Genomic DNA, 23,641 nt, shown 5'->3' on the forward strand with positions numbered 1-23,641 from the left:
AATTTCCAGAAATAGCTGAAGTGTGCACTGAGATGTATATGTACCTTAAATCCATTCAATTATGTTAAAATGCATAACCATTGCAGAATCAAGAAATAGGCATATTCAAATGAGCATACTAGTTCCAGACCACAAAACAACAATTTCTGCACTTCACATGAATTTAACTTAATGTGATGCAATCAAATAACATCATATATTAAATTGCAGTTGTTATTTGACAACAGTCCAACCTAAGTATTTTGAATATCAAAATCACAATGCAAACATAACTTCTTGACACACAGTGGATTAATGTTTGCTTCTTACTGAATATATGCATATATAACAATCCACTTGAACTGAACTGATAAAATACAACAACCATAAATTTTACCAAAATGAATAAATAAGGCTGTCAAAACATCAACTGAAGATACCTCATTTTATTAAGTCAAAACACGAAGTACAACGTTTTCTGATACATAACTCAAAAACAGAAAATCAAGAACTGAACAAAAACAAAACTAAACTGAAAAACAATTTTCTCAAAACATTTTGCTCCCACTGAACTTAAGCATCTTCAAAACTCGACAAAATTCCCATATTCCTGGAATGCTCTTTAAAAGTGGCTACTGACAATGCCTTAGTAAATGGATCAAAGCTGATCCCCAGTCTTGATGCCCGGGATTTCAACTTCACCATCTTTAACTCTTCTCCTGATACTGTAAAACTTCAAGTCTATATGCTTAGAGTTATTTGACCTTTTGCTATTCTTACTGAAGAACACAGCAGCCTCATTATCACAAAACACCTTCAAACTTCCAGTGATAAGATCACTCAACACTTTAGTCTCCAAAATAACATTTCTGATCCTCAATCCCTCACACACTCCTTCATATATAGCTATCACATCTGCCTGCATGGTAGAAGTAGCTATCAATGATTGTTTCATTGTTTTCCAAGCTACTGCACCACCTGCTAGCATATAAACATAACCACAGGTCGAATTCATAGATGTGGGATAATTCCCAGCAAAATCAGAATCAGTAAAGCCAACTAACTCAAGCTTTTTCACACGTTTATACACAAGCATATGGTCTTTGGTCCTTTGCAGGTACCTTAGAACCTTCTTACCAGCTGTCCAATGCTCATGTCCAGGATTCAACTGAAACCTGGATAGCATTCCAACTGCAAAAGACAAGTCTGGCCTTGTACAGACTTGTGCATATATCAAACTCCCTACTAGCCTAGCATATGGTATTGACTCCATTTCAGTTTTCTCAATATTAGTTTTAGGACATTGATTTTTAGTTAGTTTATCTCCCTTAGACATTGGAACTTCACCATTAGCACAGGTTTCCATTCCAAATCTTTTCAGAATTTTTGAAATATAATTTTGTTGAGACAATCCCAACAGTCCCTGCTTTCTATCTCTCTTAATCTCAATTCCTAGCACATATAATACTTCTCCCAGATCCTTTATGTCAAAATTACTTGACAAGAAGGCTTTAGTATCTTTAAGTAATTTCATATTACTGCTAGCAAGGAGAATGTCATCTACATACAGGATAAGAAAGATAAAATTATTTCCAACGACTTTAAGATAAACACATTCATTGACAAGATTTTCAGAAAATCCAAAAGATGAAACCACTGAGTCGAATTTCTTATACCACTGCCTACTAGCTTGTTTGAGTCCATAAATAGATTTCTTAAGTCTACAGACCATATTTTCTTTTCCTGGTTCAATGAAACCTTTAGGCTGTGCCATGAAGATCTCTTCCTCCAACTCTCCATTTAAGAAGGCTATTTTTACATCCATCTGATGTAATTCCATGTCATAGTGAGCTATTAAAGCCATTATGATTCTGAATGAATCTTTAGTTGAAACAGGTGAGAAAGTTTCTGTAAAATCTATCCCTTCCTTTTCTGTGAAACCTTTAGCAATTAGTCTAGCTTTATGTCTTTCTATGTTTCCATTGGCATCTCTCTTGGTTTTAAAAACCCATTTACAGCCAATTGGTTTTTGATTTTCTTTTGGCTTCACTAGCTCCCAAACTCCATTCTTGTACATAGAGTCAAGCTCTGCAATCATAACTTCAGTCCAAGCATCAGAATCTCTACTTTCAGTGGCTTGTTTAAAACTAGTGGGATCATTGTCATCTGACAATGCAGACTCAACTTCATTTAGATATACTTCATAAATGTCATCCTCCCCTCCAAACCTTGGTTTCCTCACTATCTGTGATCTTCTAGGTTGCACAACTTGATTTTGTTGTGGCTCAGGTTGGGGTTAAGGTTCTGGCTGTGGCTCAGTTTGTGGTTCAGTTTGAGTCACTTGCTCCTGCCCTAAGTCTAATTCAGCTATTTCAGAATCATGATCATTTGCCTCTAAATTTTCATCTACAACATTTTGACCTTCAACTAGATTTTGACTTTGAGCCAATCCTAAGTTTAACAAATTATTTTGAATGCTTGGCAATACTGCTATATTATCCACATTCTCTACAATTTCTTCAAAATCTGAGGACAAGTCCTCAAAATTTGTATTGCAGATACTTTCACCTAAAAATTTAACTTGATGAGTTTCAAAAACTCTGGATGAATGATAAGGTGAATAAAGTTTATAGCCTTTAGACTTTTCACAGTAGCCAATAAAATAACAAGTTACAGACTTTGGATCAAGCTTTCCTAAATTTGGATTATAAATCCTTACTTCAACTTTACATCCCCAGACATGACAATGATGTAAACTTGGTTGCCTATCACACCATGATTCAAATGGTGTTTTATCTACAGCTTTGCTTAGGGATCTGTTGCAAAGGTAGTTTGCAGTTCTTAAGGCTTCTCCCCAAAGCATTTTTGGCAATCCAGAAGTACACATCATACTTCTTACCATGTTTAATAGAGTTCTATTTTTCCTTTCAGCTACCCCATTTTGTTGGGGATTATATGGTATTGTATACTGAGCCTTTATGCCTAAACTTTGCATATATAATGCAAAAGGACCCTTTTATTGTCCCTGCTCAGTATATTTGCCATAAAACTCTCCCCCCTATCAGACCTACAATCTTAATTTTCAAGTCCAGTTAATGTTCAACCTCAGTTTTGAAAATTTTAAAAGCCTAAAGTGATTGTGATTTTTCTGACAGTAAGTAGATGTAGCTATACCTGGAAAAATCGTCTATAAAAGTAATGAAGTAAATATTTCTGCATATTGTCTTGTGTCTAAAAGGTCCACATATATCTGTATGGATTAATTCCAATAGTTTCTTACTTCTGTTGGCATTTTTCTTTCTTAAGTTTGTCATTTTTCCTTTATAACATTCAATACAGTTTTCAAGATCACCAAAGTCTAATTCTGCAAGTGTTTTATTTTTCACAATACTTTCAATTTATCTTTTGATATGTGGCCAAGTCTCCTCTGCCACAAATATGCAGATTTTTCATTGTGCAGGGTTCTTTTTATACCAGTAATGGTGTTTATGCTTGATGTGTTATTGTTATTTTCAACAAGTAAAGTTTCTTGTTGACCTAATGAACAATTCAATCTAAAATAATCATTCACAATAACACTAGAACCAAAAATAGAATAATCTTTAAGTAAGAAATCAAGAGAATCCTTAAAAAAATTTATTCCATTAGAACCAATGTAAAAATTACATCCACTCTTAACCAGAAGACTAACTGAAAGCAAATTCCTCTTAATTGAGGGAATATAATAAACATTATCTAAAACCAAAAAAATTTCTAATCCCAAATCTAGTTTTAAAGATCCTACTGCCTTGACTGCAACCCTCATTCCATTCCCAACGCAGATGTTAGCTTAATCACTTCTTGGCTTCCTCTTCCTTATGAATCCCTGCAAAGAATTCGTAATATGTAAGGGACTGCCACTATCTAACCAATAAGAATGAGGTTCTATGTTAACAAAATTAAGTTCTAATGAAAAAGTTTCTAAATGATCAAATAAATCAATCTTACCCTTTTTCACAAGTCATGCCTTAAATCCTGTAAAGTCCTTCTTCATGTGTCCTACTTTCTTACAAAAGTAGCACTTGAACGTAAATGGCTTGTTTACTTTAGCTGCTGCAGTATTTCCTAATGGCTTATCTATAGTTTTCTTAGGCTTGAATTTGTTCTGTTTCTTTGGCTTCTCAACTAAATTGATAGAGGTGGAGGGCTGCTTCTCTTTCTTCATTCTACTCTCCTCATCCACGCAAATAGCTATCAGCTCATTCAAGGTCTAATTCTCCTTCTGTGCATTGTAGCTAGTCCTCAGAGTGTTGAAGCTAGGTGGCAGGAAATCTAAGGCATTGTGAACAAGTTGGTCATCCTTAACCCCCATATCAAGATCCCTGAGCCTAGCATTCAACTCAGTAAGCTTCAAAATGTACTGCCTAACTCCTCTACTACCAGTATATTTTAATTCATTCATTTCCTTATTGAGTCTTGCTGCTTCAGCCTTATTGCTCTCCTTGAATTTCTCGGCTATAGCATCCATAGAATCAACTGCTAAGGCTAGTTCTTCTATGCTACCCCTCACAGTATCAGACATGGTGATCCTCATTACATTCTTAGCCCTATAAGTTGCTCTATGCCAATCTCGATAATATTTCTTCTCATCAGGTGAGCTATTGGCATCTATTCCATAGGGTTCTATATTAGTAAAACACAAGTCCATGTCTTCATGCATCATGAGATAAAACTCTACACCACTCCTCCAAGCCTTAAAGTTGGATCCAGTAAGCATCTGGATATTATTCAAATTCATGTATGTGATTCCTAGGGAGCAAACAAAAGAAAAGTGTAAGTTTTAGTCTTTAACAGTTCTCAAAACAAGTTTTGTCAAAAAAATGTTTTGCATCCATGTGTTAATTCTAAAGCAGTTCATATAACACACAAGCAGAAAACATAAACAACTTGTAACCAAAATAAAGTAATTTTTAGCCCCAAAACTTTAGCCAATATCAAGCATCACTTTTATAGCAGAAAACATGATATTCTGGAGGTTCCTCAATCATTATGACACAAGCAGTGAATTCATATTATTCTAAAGACAATCAACATCTTTATGATAGAAGAAAAGTCCCTAGAATCCAAAATTGAACTCAAAATTATGCATAATGTTGTTCTACTTTTAAACCATATAGCTCAAACTTCTTTGGAAGACAATATACATATACAGTTTAAAAGTAAAACACAAGTTTATAATCTTTTCTTCATCTTAATGAATTTTGAATAACAAGCAGATAATCACTTTGTGCAACATATCCACTTAACCATTTAAATTCACAGACCATGAAATATTTCCTTTCAATCTGCAACTTTTAGCATATCAAGCATGTATAGGGAGATCGACTTAATCACATGTCATATTATACCATCGCAGATCATCAATTATAGGAATTTCAAAACATATTAAACAATCATATAAGAAACATCAAGATATTCAAGTTCATTCCGGAAACCATCACATCACAAAACAAATTCTGAAAATTAAGTTCCATTTGGTCACCATCTACTCTAGCCTAGGTGCACGCCGGGAATGCCTCTATTGTTCTTGTACAAAACGATGATAAAAAACATTCCAAATTTTAAATACCCAAGTTTCCAGAAATTCTAACCTTGTTCTTCTTAATTTGCTGCAAAACTTTATCGTGGAAGCGTGAATTTTTAACTGAAAGCAGCGATCGATCAGTTCGGCCTCTTAATCCGCAGCGATTGGAGTCTTGAATTCCAAAAGGACATAACATCCTCTGCGCTTTCAATCTCGGACCAAAAACCCTAATCCCCAATTCGAATATGACTGTTGGAGTATAATGGTCATCTGGTGCAGAGTCCTAAATGGGATTGGGTCCGGGTCAGCACCTGCGGGTTTTGAGCCGAAAGGTTTTCTAAAAACTGGCCCACACGTGGCCCTTTTTTCTTTAGCAAGGTTTAGAACAGGATTTTTGAAAATTTTTTGCTAAAAATAAAACTTTGGTTCTTCCAAAATTGATTTATGTTTGTGAAAACCTAATGCTCTGATACCATTTGTTAGACTTAATGAGCAAGTCAAATCTATGATCAATTCACAAGAACATAAACACACCTAATATTAGTCAACACCACATGAACCAAAACACAAGATTTATTTTGCTAACCTTCTTCATTGTTGGGAGCCATTGGAGGTGCACGAATTGACCTTGACAACAAACCCGATTGATCTTCTCCTCAGCTCTGATTTAAAGCTCCTTTTATGGGGCAGGACTTAAGGCTTATGTTATAGAGAGAGCATGGACCAACACTTCCTATATATATTGGTTATGGTCCTAAGAATCCTCCCATAAAAGTGTTTCTTAGAAACCAAGTCACCAACAACTAGAAAACCTAATGCAACACTAAGTCGAATTACAATGTAACCCAACTAATGGATTCATAACCTATAAGCTGATATAATTAACTCAATAGGTTTCTAGGTTTTGTACTTAACATACAACTCCTATTCATGAACAAAATTCCAATCCAATTTGTAAACTGAATATAGATGATGATAGGTCCGCTTTTATTCTAACAGATTCCACATGCAAGAGTTGCACTAGCTTGTTCTGTTAAATAACCTACTTCCTGCACCATTTTGAATATCCCAGAGCCCTCAAACCATAGGGAACCATATGATTTCAACTAAATCCATGGGTGCATCTGATAATTATTCATTTGGGTTGCTTTTGTTATTGGCAGTAATACTATCATCTTCATTGTCATCTTCATCATCTACATCTAGTAATCTGAGAATAGGTTCATCTCTCTCGATGGAACATCTGTCCGATACTTTGCTGTCACCAAATGGTGCATTCTTTGCCGGATTTTTCCCCGTAGGTGAAAATGCATATTGCTTAATTTTCCATCTGCTTTACCGAGCCAACAACACCAACTCCCAACCTCACCGTGGTATGGATGGCCAACCGTGACCAACCGGTCAACGGTCACCACTCCAAGCTCTCCCTCCCGAGAAACGGCAACCTTATTCTCACCGATGCTGGCAAATCCATCTTTTGGTCCTCCAACACCGTCTCAAATTCATTAGTCCAATTGCTCCTCCACGACACTGGCAATCTTGTCCTGCTCGCCAGTGACAGTGTCGTTTTATGGGAAAGCTTTGCTTCACCAACGAACACTCTTTTGCCTTATCAGCCACTAACAAGGAACACCAAGAGCTCGTATCTTCTAGAAGCCTCACCAACTCCTCCTCCGGCCTCTACAAGCTCTTTTTCGATAATGACAACACCCTCCAGCTTCTCTACAATGGACCCGAAGTTTCGAGTATTTACTAGCCTGACCCTTGGCTTCTAATTGTTACCGAGCTGAGAGGTCCTCGTACAGGCAACAACGGTAGAATCGCAATGTTGTAAGTATATTGGGTTATTACCATTCAACATATGACTTTCCCAAAGTTACTAGGAGATCAGAGGCTGCAAAGGTTTAGGAGATATTTCTCCTGTTTTTCCGGTGGCACAAGGCAATAGAAGAAATTTGCAAAATCGGATCACCAAGAGGAAATCAAGGAGAATCACTATCATTGATCTTGGGTTAAAGGTGGGATTCATTTCATATCATTTTACATGATTTAAATTGATTTGCATATCAGATAGATTGATCTGATATGCTTATCTTCATTAAAAGGTTTTCGTCATGCATATCAGATGGAGATCGGATCTGCACAAAAAATAGGAAGATTTGATTTCAGTTTTAAAACTTTTACATACATATCTTATTCTGTGGTGCTAAAAGAGATTTGACTGAGGGAGAGTCTTGATCCTCTATAAAAGGTTTTGAAACTGCATTTTACATGTAGAGTTTTTTATTAAAAGTGTTTTGTTTGTGTGAGATATAGTTCTTGCAAATTGTTTTGAAAAACTCTCATTGTTTATGGTATTTGATATTGCTCACTACACTCACTGCATGCGTATCATTCAAGATTAGTGAGGCATCTGTTTCACAAGAAGATCCATAATTTCAGTTCTTGATAACTACAATAGGCTGTGTAATTCTTGTGTAGAATAGGGTCTTCAAATTGTAAACAAGTTAGCTGTGATGCTTGTAAAGTGGTTGTGAACCACAACTTATGTGTTGTAAGAACTTGATTTCATAGTGGATTTTTCTTATGTGTGGGCTACATAAAACGCCTCGCAGTGATGTTTCCTCAGTGGTGAGGTTTACATTGCGTTAGCAATACTTGTGTTGATTTTTCGTTATTAACTATTTTGTTCCATTTAGTGTTTTCAAATGTTCGATGCATTAGGGCACCTCAGTGCATCCGACGACTTTACCGCTTTGTCCTGGATTACGGTGCCAATTGGTGCAGAGAATTGTGAAGGTGGATATGGATGGTAACGTCCGAATGTACAGTCGAAAGAAGCCTGGAGAGACCTGGGGTGTTACGTGGCAAGCCATTTCGCAACCGCAAAATTCATGGGCTCTGTGGAGCCAATAGTTGGTGTACCTATAATCCTAGTATGGGTAGGAAATGCTCCTGCCTACCGGGATATAAGGTGGTAAATAAAGATGACTGGTCTTGTGGGTGCGAACCATATTTCAATCGGTCTTGTGATGCTCCCACGCCGGTGATGATCGAGTTGGGTTTATGTATCTCCCTCGAGTTGAAATGTATGGGTTTGATTTTGGGATTATAATACCAACTTACAAGTGTGCAAGACTATTTGCTTGGGATTATGCAACTGTACAGCGGCTTCCACCACAAATATGACTGGGCAAATCAATTTTACAATTGTTATCCCAAGTCCCAATTGAGAAATGGATTCCGTTCGCCTAATTTTGATGATGACTTGTACCTCAAGCTACCCAAATCCACACTTTTGTCATATGATGTCCGTGGTGATAATGAATCCACTAGTAACAACATGTGTACTGACAAGGTCTCAAAACAGCTGGACCGGCCGAACCTATGAGAAAGGCAATACATGCAAATGGGTCTATTGAGTTTATGTTGAGATTCGCAGCGGGGCTTGGGGGAGTTGAGATTGTTTGCATCTTCCTTGTGTGGTTTTTTCTAAATACAACAAGGGAAAAGGAGCGAGAAGAATCAGATGATTTAATTACTCAAGGGTACATTCATGCTACCACTGGATTTAGAAGATTCAGCTACTCCGAGTTAAAAAAAGGCCACAAGAGGTTTCAAAGAAGAAATTGGTAGAGGAGGAGGAGGAATTGTGTACAAGGGCACATTGTCCGATCAACGAGTTGCGGCAATCAAACAATTGGATATTGCTAACCAAGGAGAAGCAGAGTTCCTTGCAGAAGTGAGCCTTATCGGTAAGCTATACCACATGAACTTGATAGATATGTGGGGCTATTGCATAGAAGACAAGCACAGGCTTTTGGTGTATGAATACATGGAGCATGGTTCCTTGGCAAAAAATTTGTCTTCCAATGTCAATGTGCTAGATTGGAACAAAAGGTTTGAAATTGCTGTTGGTACAGCAAAAGGGCTAGCTTACTTGCATGAAGAATGCTTGGAATGGGTCTTGCACTGTGATATAAAGCCTCACAAGGTTCTCTTGGACTCTGAGGCCCCGTTTGGGTTTGCTTCGCTTTTAAAAAAATAAACTTTTGTTCTAAATTTTAGATTTTCTTGTGTTTGGTAAATAAATAAAAAAATAGCTTTAATTGAAAATTATAGGTCGCCGGCAGCAGATTTTAGAAGCAGCCCAGAGGTTGCTTTTAGAAGTTGTTGTGGATCAAAACACACTCTATGTCGTTGTTTTATGTACTAACACTACTAAAAAGAATTGCTTTTGCGACTCCTATTTTGCGACGGCAAATTGGGCTTTTGCGACGGAAAAAACTTTTCGCGACGGAAAATTGAGCCTTTTGCGACGGAAATGTTGGCGTTGCAATAGGTGGCGTCACAAAATCCATTTTGCGACGGTAAAATGCCGTTGCAAAAAGTATTTGCGACGGAAAACTATTGCCGTCGCAATGGCTAAACTATTTGCAACGGGTAATTTGCCGTCGCAAATAGATATTTCGTTTAAAAAAAAAAAAAAAAAAAAAAAAAAAAAAAGGGTGAATTCCACACCCAAAAAAAAAAAAAAATTGCACACCAAAGCAAGTGCCATGTTCCACAAATATTATAAATTGACAAATATCAAAATACAATATCTATCATTCTTACACCAACCAAAAATCACAAATCCAAAAAAAAAAAAAAGACTAGTCAAGGCAACCCCAACACTGTAACGCCTTCATTTGCTAGCTTCCTCAACAGTTTCAGGTCAAAGATTGCAAGGAACACAACACTGCAGGACCTTCATTAGCTAGCATCCTCAACAGTTTCAGGTCAGAAATTGGAAAGAACATAAATCTGCATAACAAAGAACAATCTATGAGACTCTTACAGGAATGGTAAGAGATCATTTACTTCAAGCAACAGTGAAGAAAATGAGCTTGCAAACCATTACAGAAAACATGATTAAGCACAACACAAAAAACACAAGAAACCTAATGTTAATATAGGAAGTTGGAACCATGCCTTCTTCGCTTTCGGTTTTAGTTTCGATATCAACCTTGTCTGCACTAAAATCATAGACCTTAGGCTTTATATTTAATTTACCATAGAATAACAGATGCAAGCAATTGTGACGAATAGTAAAAGCCTACCTACATCCATCATAATCACTTGTACACAGTAGAGAGATAACAATATGAATATTACTAGAGTAGAGCTCTAGCCGTATAGATAACTTTCAGACCACAAATAGATGGCAATCAGCTGTAAGTGATTTTCCAAAATTAAAGAACAACATTCTAGAAAAAATGCAAGAACCTGTAGAAGAGTTTCTTTATAGGTATCCTCAGAGATATACTTGCCATCAACAATCCCCATTCAGTATTGATTCCAACACTAGTTACCTGTGTACAGATAGACAGAAGGTTTAATAGGGTAATATTAGATTATATATAGAAAATAAAGGTATCAACGGTTGACAACACTTTATCCTGTCATTTATGAGAGAATTTGAAGTTCAATCTGGTGACATTTCATTCAAAATTTCATACATTCATATAGACCAACTTTACCTTTAAGAAGGGAAAAATACATGAAACAGTTTCTTCTACCCTTTACTGTTTGTGCACAAAATATATTTATTATGAAGCTGCCTTTCCATGCAAGCTCTGCACATACATTGTCAATTACTATTGTTAACAGAAGATGTCATCCTATAACCGGACTCTAAGAGACCCTTTTAACTGTTAACAACAGAGAACAATTCCTGAGTTAGCATTGAATTTGTGAAACCCACCGATCAAACAACAACGATAGTTATAGAGTGACCTTAACAATATGCTATACGATTTTAAGCCAAGCTAGCCTTTTTTTTTTTTTTTACTCACATCACCATAAAAACAAAAAAAAAATGGCGACCACAATCATAATACTTATGATTGTCAAAGCTTTAGTCATATATTACCTATATAGTTTGCATGTCATAGACAAGAAAACAATTACAGAAATTAAGATTGTCTGCATTATGTGTCATGTTCATGACATTCAAACTATAACTAAAGATAAACTTGTTTGATTTACCCCCTAGCCATAAGCACAGGCAATTACAGAGTAGAACATACAGGTTTTTATCCAAAACACAGAAGTTTGCAGTTATAATCTACCATGGTAAAACGGATGACCAACAACCTAAAGGTGCTAAAGTTCAACGAGCTAATGAAAGAGGATGTTATGGAAGGGTGTTTTCTAGATCTTATCCTAGAAAGCTTGATGCCATAGAGCCATAGACACTTAAAGATAAGTATCAAAAGTCTAAATCTCTCAGACCAAGTTAGTTATCTCCCATTCCATTGACAATGAGGGTAAGTATATATACCCTGGACACATGAATCAATTCAAGAGAATCAAGAATCTTTCACAAAAAGATGCTTAGAAAACCTGAAAACACTCAGCTAGATGGCCATGGAAGTAGAAACATCATCACTTGCTGGAAGCTTGAGGCCTCGACCTCAAATATTGAGTCATGGTTCGTGACGAAGGAAAGGGAACCACTCTGCACATTCCATCAGACAGGAAAAAGTTCTAAGATTAGCAGTCTGGTTGCCAACCAGCCACTGTTAGTGATTATTGGATGTCATGCGTAGTATAAATAGTGTGAAACTATGATGTAGTAGGTTAGCATGTATGAAGGTCGTTCAAAACAATTCAATCCAGAAAAGTAACTTCTTAAGACTAAAACTGAAAGATGATAATTGAAATTTACATAAACCAACATCAAGAATCTGGCGCCACTCTCTTCCCAAAAGCTGCAGAGCAGAAAAGATGAACAAAATGCGTCAGATAACCACCTATATTTATTAGGTGCAGAGCAGAAAACATAAATGCATTATGTGCATTATATTTTGTGCACAAACAGTAAAGGGTAGAGAAACTGTTTCTTCATGCAATACTTGTTTATATGAATGTATATGAATGGACTGTACCCTTTACTGTTTGTACACAAATTTCATACATTCATACTTGTTTTCCAAGAAGGCACACATATAAATGGACTGTACCTTTCTCTATCCAAGCAATGAAATTTCTACTCATGCAGGAAATGAAAAGTAGAAATTAGCAAGAAACATAAGAATACAAAAACGTGTGTTAGGAGAGAGGACTGAGTGAAACAAAAGAAAGCTCCTACAAAACCATCACTGGAAAAAGTAACAAACAGAAAGAATTACTATACCTACGCATCTATATTCGCAGCTGAAACAACTGTGTAACATGTCAAGATCTTAATTTTTAGCCTTAAAAGATGCTTCTAAGTTTTAAAAAGAAACTTCAGAACCATGACCTGTGGTGTATTAAAATGTAACCCAATTGATAAAGAAGCAAGTGCAAAATGAACCGGAGCGAAAGAGGAGTTGAGGGAGGGGGAAAGATCTCATCGACCTTTGGCTAGAAAACCCAGAAAGAAAACCGAATCAAAATTAGATCTTGAGCCCTAAACAGACCCAAACGAAATCTACCCAAATCAAATCAAATTCGCACAATACCAAACTAAATGAAAGATCAACACAATCGATCAGCATATGAGAGACAACTAGCGATAAAAAATCGCATAATCGGTCAGGTACAACAGAACTTCAGATTAAAAGAAATCTAGGGGTTTTAGAGTTTCAAAAAAATCACCTTATTCTCTCTGACGATTCTTTCGGACCTCGACTATGTCTTGTTCAAGGCGCTGCGGAGCTTGGGCAAGAGAGATAGAGACAGAGAGAGCGCTTGGCATGGGCGAGCTTGGGTGAGAAGAGAGACAGAGAGAGAGTTTGGGCGTGAAAGAGATAGAGAGCGAGAGCGCTTGGCATGGGCGAGCTTGGGCGAGAAGAGAGACAGAGAGAATTTGGGCGTGATAGAGACAGAGCGTTGGGTGAGAGAGATTATTTAGGGCTGCAGATCGGGATGTTAGTGAGGGAAATAGAAACAAGTTTTGCGACGGCAAGAGGAAAAAGCGTAGCAATTCATTATAAAGTTACTACGGCAAAAATTTTCCGTCGCAAATGATAAGACTTAATCGCGACGGAACATTTTCCGTAGCAATAAGGTCTCAATTGCGACGGCAACCGTTGCCGAAGTAAAAAAGCGAAGCAATTGCAATTTTTTTTAGTAGTGTAACAGCACTTTTAAAAATATTATTTACCAAACACGAAACTGTTTTAATTCATATCTGATTATTCTCACAACACAGCAGCAGCAGTTTTTTTTTTTAAAAGTCACAGCAATCTCAAACAAGTCCTGAGTACAATCCGAAGGTAGCATATTTTGGGTTGTCCAAGCTATTAAATAGAGGTGAGCTTCGCAACTTCTCAAGGACTAGAGGAACTAGAGGTTACATGGCTCCATAGTGGGTTCATACCATGCCCATCACTTCAAAAGTGGATGTTTACAGCTACGGGATTGTTGTCTTGGAAATGCTCACCGGCAAGATGATAACAGAAAGTGTTCAATTTTCATTAGAAAGAGGAGGGGAGACACAGAAAAAGTTGCTTGTTTCATGGGTTAAGTAGAAGATGGATATGACATGGGCTCTTGACTATTTATCCAGTTTGGGCTTAACAAATGCCCACTTACTCCATTAAAAGATTTGTGTGCCCACTTACTCAATTTAAATGTAAAAAGAAGAGTTGATCATTTAAATAATTAAAAAATCATTGGAGACTTCGCGCGGACTCCAGTCATCGGCTGCCGGAATCCAGCGACGTCGCCAAAATCGGGTCACCGGCAGCAGGAATCCGATCACCGGTTGCCTAATTTTTCCAAAGAGGTCGCCGAAGACTTTTATTACCCCAAAATAAATTTTTATAAAATTTTTGGGAGACAATAAAATGTTTATTGGGTATTATTGGGGGGGCAATAAAACAGGACGCGGGACTCCGGTCGCCTATCCGGAGGTTGCTTGAAGTTCGCAAAGAGGTCGTCGGAGACTTTTATTACCCCCAATAAATTTTTATTGGGGGGCAATAAAAAGTTTATTGGGTATTATTGGCATGGGGGGTAATAAAAAGTTTATTAGGGAGCAATAAAATTGGGTCGGATGGCCGCCGGTGACCGGATTCCAGCGACCAGAGTCCGATGAAGTCTCTCTCTCTAAGTGACAAAGGGAGAGAGGGAAAAATTATCCTAAAAAATAATAAAAAATAACTTAATTGGGTATTAGGGCTAAAAATATGTAATTTATTGGGTAAGTGAGCAATCTTATAAAATGTTTAGATAAATGGGATTAGTGTCGCTCAAATTTGAGTAAATTAATATTTTCCTTTGTTCGTATAATGGTGTGATTTACATCTCATGCTATAGTTGTACTGCTTGTAACCATTATCTTTATCTAAATTGCTCTCATCTAGTAGTTCTTATGGACATGTCCATCTTTAATTTGCTATCAGTCTTTAATTGTCCGTATAGCATATAGTCATTGACCTAAGTTTCTAATGCAAAGTAAGCATCCAATTACTTTCCTTATTTCCTCATCGATCTTCGCTTTCTTTATGGGAAGAAGAAGGTAGATGAAGTCTACCAATTACTATGATCACATGTTTGTCCAGACAATTCTTAGCTTATTTGTTTTCTGCCTACCGCATCGATCAAGTTGAAGCTCTAAGCAAGTGGGTAATATAATAATTTACGTACTACTACGATAGAAATGACAAATCCATCGCGGTTTTTCCCTGCCAATAATGACAAATCCATCGCGGTATTTCCCTGCCAATGGCCTAAGCATCCAAGTACTTTTTTGATTTTTTTTTTTTAACTTTGTCAAGAGGAATCAAAAAGCTTCTTAAGCTCAAGATAAAATCACTTCAGCGCATGTGAAATGCTTCAACTGTGCATTGCAGCACAATACCTGACCACTTTGACAGCTTCAGGTTCGAACCTAGGTTAGGGAGCACACCTAACTAGACAAAAACCACTAGGCCACTTATAGTGGTTACTTTTTTGACTTCTTCATCTTCCTTATTCTTCATGGGAAGAAGAAGAAGAGCTATGATCACATGTTTTCTTCTTTCATACCAGACAATTCTTATTTGTTTTCTGCATACCGCATTCATCAATTTGAAGCTCTAGCTTCTCCATTTAAATTTTAAAAAGCATTAGCAAGTGGGTAGTTATAATAACGCAACTATGATAGAAATGACAAATCCATCTCGGTTTTTCGATCCCTTCCAATGACCAAACTGATCAGGACTCCCCGATCGTCAAGACATTCAAGATTGTTCTTTTGCTTAGATAGCTCGCCACACTAGGGCATGCGTTGAAAAGTAATAATATATTCAACTGTGTTTGGCTGACATTCAAGACCAAGCATACGTAAGCTGCACTAATTTTCATTTCTTTATCCTTTATATAGCTCAAAGTTTGAGTTGCTTAGTTCTCTTGTATCACATTTTGGCCTATAATGGTGCGATTGAGGAGTTCAACTAAACTCATGGACAGGGTTCCGTTTCTGTGCCTTGTTCTTGTTTTTGCACTAATTTTTCCATTCAAATCATCAACAGCTTTTAATTTGAGCATGGGATCCTTTCTTTCAGTAGAAAATCCATCTCAAACTTTGATGTCTCCGGACGCAGTATTTACCGCTGGCTTTTTTCCGGTCGGTGAAAATGCGTTTTGCTTTGGAATATGGTTCTCGGAGCCATCAACCAGTACTCACAACCTCACCGTGGTGTGGATAGCAAATCGTGACGAGCCGGTCAACGGTCAACGCTCTAAGCTCACCCTGCACAAAAGTGGAACCCTTATTCTCTCCGACATCGACCGATACACCGTGTGGTCCTCCAACACAGCTTCAAACTCATCGGCCCACTTGCACCTTAGAAACACCGGCAATCTTGTTCTGCTCGCTGCGCACGGCGGCGGCGTATTGTGGGAAAGCTTTGCTTCTCCGACGGACACACTTTTGCCTCAGCAAGCGCTCACTAGAAACACACAGCTCATTTCTTCAAGAAGCCTCACCAACTATTCCTCCGGCTTCTACTCTTTTTACTTCGACAACGACAACACTCTTCGTATGCTCTACAACGGCCCCGAGGTTTCGAGCATTTACTGGCCTGATCCATGGCTTCTGAGTTGGCAAGTAGGAAGATCCACATACAACAACAGTCGAATTGCAACTTTTGACAGCTTGGGAAATTTTAGTGCATCTGATAATTTTATCGTTTGGACAATCGACTACGGTGCAAATTTGCAGCGAATATTCAGGATGGATGTAGATGGTAATCTCAGAGGTTACAGTCGAAAAGGTCCTGGAGATAAATGGATTGTTACATGGGAGGCAGTTTTACAACCTTGTAAAATTCATGGCATATGCGGAGCTAATAGCTATTGCAGCTATATTCCTAGTACAGGTAGGAAATGCTCATGCCTGCCGGGTTATGAAATGATCAGTAAAACCGATTGGTCTTATGGGTGTAAACCGGCAGGTTTCAATCTGTCCTGCAAGAGTAGTGCACGGGAGGAGTTTGGTTTTGTGCATCTTCCACGTATTGAGATGTATGGTTATGATTATGCCGTCTATGGCAATTACACATTAGATGAGTGCAAAAGTTTGTGCCTGGACTTGTGCAACTGTACTGCATTCCACCACAAATTTGGTGGTGGTCAGTATCAGTGTTATCCCAAGGCGCAGTTACGAAATGGGTACCGGTCACCTGCTTTTGATGGGGAGCTGTATGTCAAGCTACCAAAAGGCCTCCTCAATGCTACCTATAGAGATACCAACATGTGCTCAGCTAAACTTACAGCACAGCTTGACAGAACATATGAAAGAAGCAAGCCCAATGGATCGATTGAGTTTATGCTGAAATTTGCATCTGCCTTGGGAGGAATAGAGGTTATTTGCATCTTTGTTGTGTGGTTTTTTGTGACAAGAAGAAGCGGTGGAGATAAAAAAGATCCAGAATTAGAACTACTTGCTCAAGGCTACCTTCAAGCTGCCAGTGGATTCAGAAGGTTTACTTACTCCGAGTTGAAGAAGGCCACAAAAGGTTTTAAAGAAGAGATTGGCAGAGGAGGAGGAGGAGTTGTGTACAAAGGCATATTGTCTGATCAACGAGTTGCAGCAATCAAGCAACTGAATGACTGTAAACAAGGGGGTGAAGCAGAGTTCCTTGCAGAAGTGAGCCTTATTGGTAAGCTCTACCATATGAACTTGATAGAGATGTGGGGTTATTGCGTAGAAGACAAGCATAGGCTTCTAGTGTATGAGTACATGGAGCATGGTTCTTTGGCGAAAAATTTATCTTCCAATGTGCTTGATTGGAAGAAGAGGTATGAAATTGCTCTAGGCACAGCGAAAGGCCTGGCTTATCTACATGAAGAGTGCTTGGAATGGGTTTTACACTGTGATGTGAAGCCGCAAAACATACTATTGGACTCCGATTACAATCCAAAGGTAGCTGATTTTGGATTGTCCAAGCTATTAAACAGAGGTGAGAACACCAGCTCGGACTTCTCTAGGATAAGAGGAACCAGAGGTTACATGGCTCCGGAGTGGGTGCACAATATGCCAATCACTTCCAAAGTGGATGTTTACAGTTACGGGATTGTTGTATTGGAGATGCTGACCGGAAAGAACCCAACTGAAAGGAACGTTCAATCTGTTGAAGGTGGATGGGAGACACAGAAGCTTGAAGGTGGAGGGGAGACACAGAAGCAAATAATGGTCAAATGGGTCATGGAGAAAATGGATGGAGCGTTTACAAATGCAGAGACTGAGATGGGAGGTGAAAATGGAGAGGGTAAGCTGGAAATTCTTGTTAAAGTGGCTCTTCAGTGTATAGAGGAAGACAGAAATGCAAGACCCTCAATGAGTCGAGTAGTTGAGATGCTTCTACATCATGAATTGTAGGGGTGCCTGTTCATATTCTGGGATGTCAACAGTATGTTTTTAAATATAAAATTTGCCCTCTTTAGCATTTGTTCCTTCAATTCCTCCAATCCATACTACTTAATAATAGAATTATGAATAGCATCAAACCCTACTTATACACGAGTAACGGATGTATTCTAGAGCTTCTAGTATAGAGCCTCTAAGATATTGCCCAAATTCATAAGCCAAACTGGCCTAGAGTGACATACAGTTCTATTGCTGGTCTCAAAGAGTCATTGTTGCTTCTAGTTTTAATCTTTTTACTTCAAAGTCTGATTGGATAAATTTGCTTTTCATGTTTTCAATTTTTGTATTAGAACATCAACACAACCAGTTCGAAACATTTCCAGATTTTCATCCACCCAGTTACTCTTTTTTATGTTAATAAAACCAAAGGCTCATCATCCCCAGTTTGTTCCTCCTCTGTACACTACCAAAATTATTCCGACTGCTACTTTTAACAAAACAAAAAAAAAAAAGGGAAATTTAATAACAGAGCTTAATCTTTTTTTGGCTGCCCAACTCCGAAGCTTTTTCGGACAGGACTCTAACTTTGATCACCATCCTGGGTCTCTCGGATCATAGATTCATAATCCTAGGGCTACGTCACTCTCTCTATCTCTGGGATCACTACTCCACTTTGCTAATCCCAATCCGCTTTACAACTGCGTTTCTAATGGCAGCTTCAGTGTGCATGAACATCCCATTGTGATCAACCCCAGACATATAGTTTCTCACTTCCTTTCTGATCATCTCTTGCATCACATCCAAGAACTCTGCGCTGAAGAACTGCTTATCAATCCCCGCCTCACTGTTATGGTTGCCCTGGCGCGCCGCCTCTCCACCTCCAGCTTCTTCAGGTTGAGCTTGAATTACTTGAGGTTGAAGTTGAACTATCTGGGCCTTGGGCTTTGGGCTCACAACCCAACTGGATCCGGATCCGGATGCTGACCTCTGATGATTCGGCCCTTCATTGGATCCGGGAAGCGACAGGCTGAGCGATGTCGGTGGATCCGCTACCGGAGCGACCGGCCGCACGGCTTGCGAGGGAGGAATCACGCCGGGTAAACTAGAATCGCTCAAATCGGATCCGGATGGGCTACCCGGGTTCATGTACAAACCCGACACTGTTGTACCCGCCCCGACGCTGGCCGATCTTTTGAGAGGCTGCTCGGGCGACATGTCGTCGGAGAAGGACGAGAATTTGCGCTTGAGCGTGGAGTTCCAGTGGTTCTTAATGGCGTTATCGGTGCGGCCATTGAGCAAGCGAGAGATGGTGGCCCACTTGTTTCCGAACCGGGCATGGGCTCGAATTATGGTGTCGTCCTCTTCAGGAGTAAACGGCCGGTGCTCCACCTCCGGCGAGAGCTGGTTGCACCACCGTAGCCGGCACGACTTACCGGATCGACCAGGGATCGATTTGCTGATCAGAGACCAGTTCCTCGGGCCGTAGCTCTGGACCAGCCTCTGTAACGCTTCGTCTTCCTCTGGGCTCCACGGACCTTTTATCCGATCCGCCGCGGCTTTCTTGGTCGAAGAAGAAGAAGCCATGGATTGATAGTCCTCTTAAATTAAAATAGAGAGCTAAAAATTAAAAACTACGAAAAATAAAAATAATTCTAGTTGGAAATTCTGTACAGGATGCTAGGGTGGTGGTAGAGGCGGAGCCTCACCTTTGATCTGAGAGAGAGGAGGTGACACAGGTGCAAGGTTTATATACGGAAGGGGATTTGGTGACTCGTGATAGCCGGTTGAGTAACCGGTCTTAGCCGTTGTGATATGGGGGATTCTTCCTGGCAAGGCAGTTACTCGCATACAGCTGTCAAACTAACACGCGTCCCTTCCTTTCCCCTCCATCTTACACGTATAAATACAAAAGCACAATCACTCTCTTTTTCATTTTTTAATATAAAAAAAAAAAAAAAAACAGAAAAAGTAAAAAAAAAACAAAAATTAGGTTTCCCTACTCGCCTGCTGTTTTAACTTTTAACCAGAATCTTGCATGGTCATGTCAACCTGAGTTGTCTACGGGTGGGGGCCTCGGCTCAACTAGACCTCTGAATTTTCACAGATTTGATAACGTAAGAACAGTAAATAGTAATTTTAACGGCCGAGGGAAAGTAAAAACAGTCAACAAGTAAAACCGTTAGTTAAACGGCCCAAAGAATGTGCACCACGTCCCCAAAACCGCGGGGTTTTAAATGCTGAATTGGCCGTTTTGGAAGTTAAAGAGAGAGAAAGAGAGGGATTTGGGATAAGACTAGAGAGTTGAAAGTGATCTTATCGCGAAGAATAAAAAATTGAGAAAATGACATAAAAAATTAATAAAAGGGGAGGTGTACGGTTTGGTTTTGTTTGGTTTGGGAGTGGATGGGAGCGTATAAGAATGACTTTGACCAAGAGCCAGGCTGTTTCGCATTTTGGGGAAAGAGATATTTTTTAATATACTTATATAAGCGAGAAACGGACGCACGGAAGTGCTGAGCTGGATGCATAAGACGACAAAATTGGGTAGCAGAATCGGGGGACGAACGGTACTGGAGTTGTGTCAGTACAGGCTGTAAAATTTAAGGCCCACCCGAGTGGGAGTGAGACTCTATCTCCCCCTAACGGCCAACCACTCACCGACACGTGCCGGTCACGCTCCACCTGCGAAACTGCCAAAACCGACTCCACCGTCTAACCGGTTTAATTTATTGCTTTGCTTTGCTTCCCTTCCTCGTTGCTTCCTCTTCTCTGCATTCCACTAGTTGTTATAATCTCGTCTCCTAAAACTTCAATCTGGTGGAGGTCATTTGTACATGATCTTTAATTAGAGTTAATAGCATACGTGCGGCCTATTAATTATTTCAAATAATTAATATCGTAAAAATCAGATTACTGGATGATTAAATGTTAATAAATATAATTACTTTAAGTTTTTTTTCTTGTTTTTAGCACGTAAAAGTTCAGATAAGAGGGAGGCTTTCCTGCGCTACCAAAGTCAGGGCAAACCTACAATCTTGACCCAACATGACTTACAAAATTAGCCAGTGTCTCAGCCCAGCCCAACCCAGCCTATTGGTATGGAATTATGCATGACATTTTCTAAATTACCCACCAACAAAGGATAGTCGGCAGCAGGATTCGAACTTAGATGGGGGCTCCAACACAAGGCCGTCCTTACCAACTGAACAAACTTTTGTTGGCAATTACTTACGTTATTTTGGATTATCAAAATTCTAGATTTCAAAACTGTAAATTGATTTTTGATCGGGACACATTGTATTGTACTTTACAATCTAACGATTTATAACAGCATAGTTGAATATTTGTATTTAATTTTTATATAGACATGACAAAATATGTCTCGCATTTAGACTTTTAGAGGTATTTGTTAAATTCAGTTATTTTTATGATTAGTATGATATCGATAACAATAATTAATTTTATAGGTGTAAGATTTCACACGAGCTCCCGTTATATACTTATATAGCCCTCTATCAATAATTGCCTCCCAACATTTAATCTCATTTCAAAACCGCTCTAATTTCTTTTCTTTTTGGAGTCTCCTTATTCTGAAGCACTATAAAATTTCAACAAAGAGAAGAAACATTATAGTTGAGGTGCGTGTGAGTGTCACGAAAACAATGTGCGTGGGAATGAGTCTGGAAAGAGAAACAGAAAAAAAACGGAAAAAGGAAAGGGAGGAAAGCAACAAAAAACAGAAAGCAAAGATTAAAAGAGAGGAGGGAGAGTGAGGACTAGTCCCCTTTCTTCAACAGTAGGACTACTACTACTGGTTCAACATCCAATTCGGTTACGCGGGAAACAGCTGTCTCTCTATATATGTACATGAACCTCTTTTACCCCACCCCACTTGCCATATACACACACGCATGGAACAGTTCCCTCTCACGTGCCAGCCCCACCCGCCTCCTACCTAACCCTGTCCTTTTACCCGTACTCCTCACGTGGCTACGTCCGCCACACGAGTGCATCTCACGTGAGCTCCATATCCCCACGTACCGCCAACCCTTCCGGATTATAAAAACCCCCGGGAAAAGGGTGGGGAGTCCTCTCAAGTCTCACCTGCCCAAGCTTGGAGCCACTAATGCTAATGGCCTAATTGATTTGTTAATTTAACGTCGGTCTTCTATTTTAATCAAACTCTAATGCATGCATGTTGTTTGATTTCTTTATTGGATTTAGTTCAAAGTGCATGCCTAACTTAATAGCATTCTAAGACAAGTTGGTGGAGAAAGCAATCTTGTATAGTAATAACGTGGGATACAATTCATACATATATAAAAAACCACAATACTAAAATTATAAAAAAAAAGCTGTTGAAATTATTCTTAAGATACAATTTAAGAACTTGATATGTTGTTGATTGAAAATTTGAAATGTAGATTAATCGTATACTGGTCACGATTATCAGAATAGAACTCTCTAATGCAAGTGCTTTCATGTTCATTAGGTTTAATTTCATGAGGAAAGGGATTTAATTTCCGTGTGACAGTTGCGGAAGAGCCCGTCGTCTCTCAAAACGTTAATAGTGAGTAAGGATGAGGGCAAAAATTGTGAAGCAGGGAAACACTTAAATGCAGAGTTTAGGAATGGATTTGGAAAATGGGAAGGGCTGGACCATGAAGTTGATAGGTTAAGCTTAGGGATGGGCCTCAAGGTCGGGAGGGGCTTACTTGTATCAAATAAGGATGGGCCGGGACCATTTTTCCAGCTTGTATCAACTTTGTTTTCTTGATGAACTTGCTTATTCAAAGAAAATTCAATAATACAGTGTTAATGACTAAACCAAAACCTAATATACAAGCACATTTGGTCTCGGTTGCAAGAACTTTGATAAGAGATGGAGCCAAATTCGAGTAAACCAATGAACTAGTAGTTCCAAGATATGCACAGTTTCTTCCCTCCTAGTTGTAGTTCTTGAAAATGTGGAGTTCCCGTATTTTGAATCAATTCATTAATGAATCATTGCTCAAACTAAAATAGTTATTACATACTCGCTGCTGCCATTAAAAACATACAAGAGGTTGTGGGAGTATCATGATAATACATAGGTATAGACCACTCAAGAGGTTGTGGAGTTCCCGTATGAACCAAATAATATCATGACATATATTTCTAGTTAATTGCCATGAAATTTATGGAGGAGGATTGAGATTTGTCTGCCACAAGTCCACAACCAATTGAAATACCACAACAACAAATTCAAAAACATATATAGACAATTTTGACAA

At 38.7% G+C, this 23,641-nt stretch overlaps 2 protein-coding genes, 2 long non-coding RNA genes and 1 pseudogene across 5 annotated transcripts; 2 read left to right on the forward strand and 3 right to left on the reverse strand.

Moving 5' to 3' along the window:
• The first annotated feature begins 6,656 nt into the window (after window positions 1-6,656).
• LOC112171808 lies at window positions 6,657-14,043 on the forward strand (annotated as a pseudogene).
• LOC112169830 lies at window positions 10,094-10,890 on the reverse strand. The gene is made up of 2 exons (XR_002924918.2): window positions 10,811-10,890; window positions 10,094-10,348 (listed from the first exon to the last, which is right to left on the reverse strand). It is a non-coding gene; the product is annotated as an uncharacterized LOC112169830 (long non-coding RNA).
• On the reverse strand, window positions 11,026-13,642 carry LOC112169829. Of its 2 annotated transcripts, none has more exons than XR_005802521.1 (3): window positions 13,169-13,642; window positions 12,255-12,297; window positions 11,026-12,044 (listed from the first exon to the last, which is right to left on the reverse strand). It is a non-coding gene; the product is annotated as an uncharacterized LOC112169829 (long non-coding RNA). The 2 variants fall into 2 exon arrangements; XR_002924917.2 differs by having other exon boundaries at window positions 11,053-11,160; window positions 11,930-12,297.
• Window positions 14,044-15,907: 1,864 nt separating the features above from the next.
• On the forward strand, window positions 15,908-18,880 carry LOC112169869 (putative receptor protein kinase ZmPK1). Its single transcript, XM_024306931.2, has one exon. It carries the CDS (start codon window positions 15,930-15,932, stop codon window positions 18,378-18,380), a length of 2,451 nt encoding a protein of 816 aa, XP_024162699.1. The 5' UTR covers window positions 15,908-15,929; the 3' UTR covers window positions 18,381-18,880.
• Window positions 18,813-20,092, reverse strand: LOC112169870 (transcription factor MYB44). The gene has a single exon (XM_024306933.2). The coding sequence runs from the start codon at window positions 19,950-19,952 to the stop codon at window positions 19,032-19,034; it is 921 nt and encodes a 306-aa protein (XP_024162701.1). The 5' UTR covers window positions 19,953-20,092; the 3' UTR covers window positions 18,813-19,031.
• Between the last annotated feature and the right edge of the window lie 3,549 nt (window positions 20,093-23,641).

The sequence above is a fragment of the Rosa chinensis genome, chromosome 6 (assembly GCF_002994745.2).
Source record: "Rosa chinensis cultivar Old Blush chromosome 6, RchiOBHm-V2, whole genome shotgun sequence".
NCBI classification, from domain to species: Eukaryota; Viridiplantae; Streptophyta; class Magnoliopsida; order Rosales; family Rosaceae; genus Rosa; species Rosa chinensis.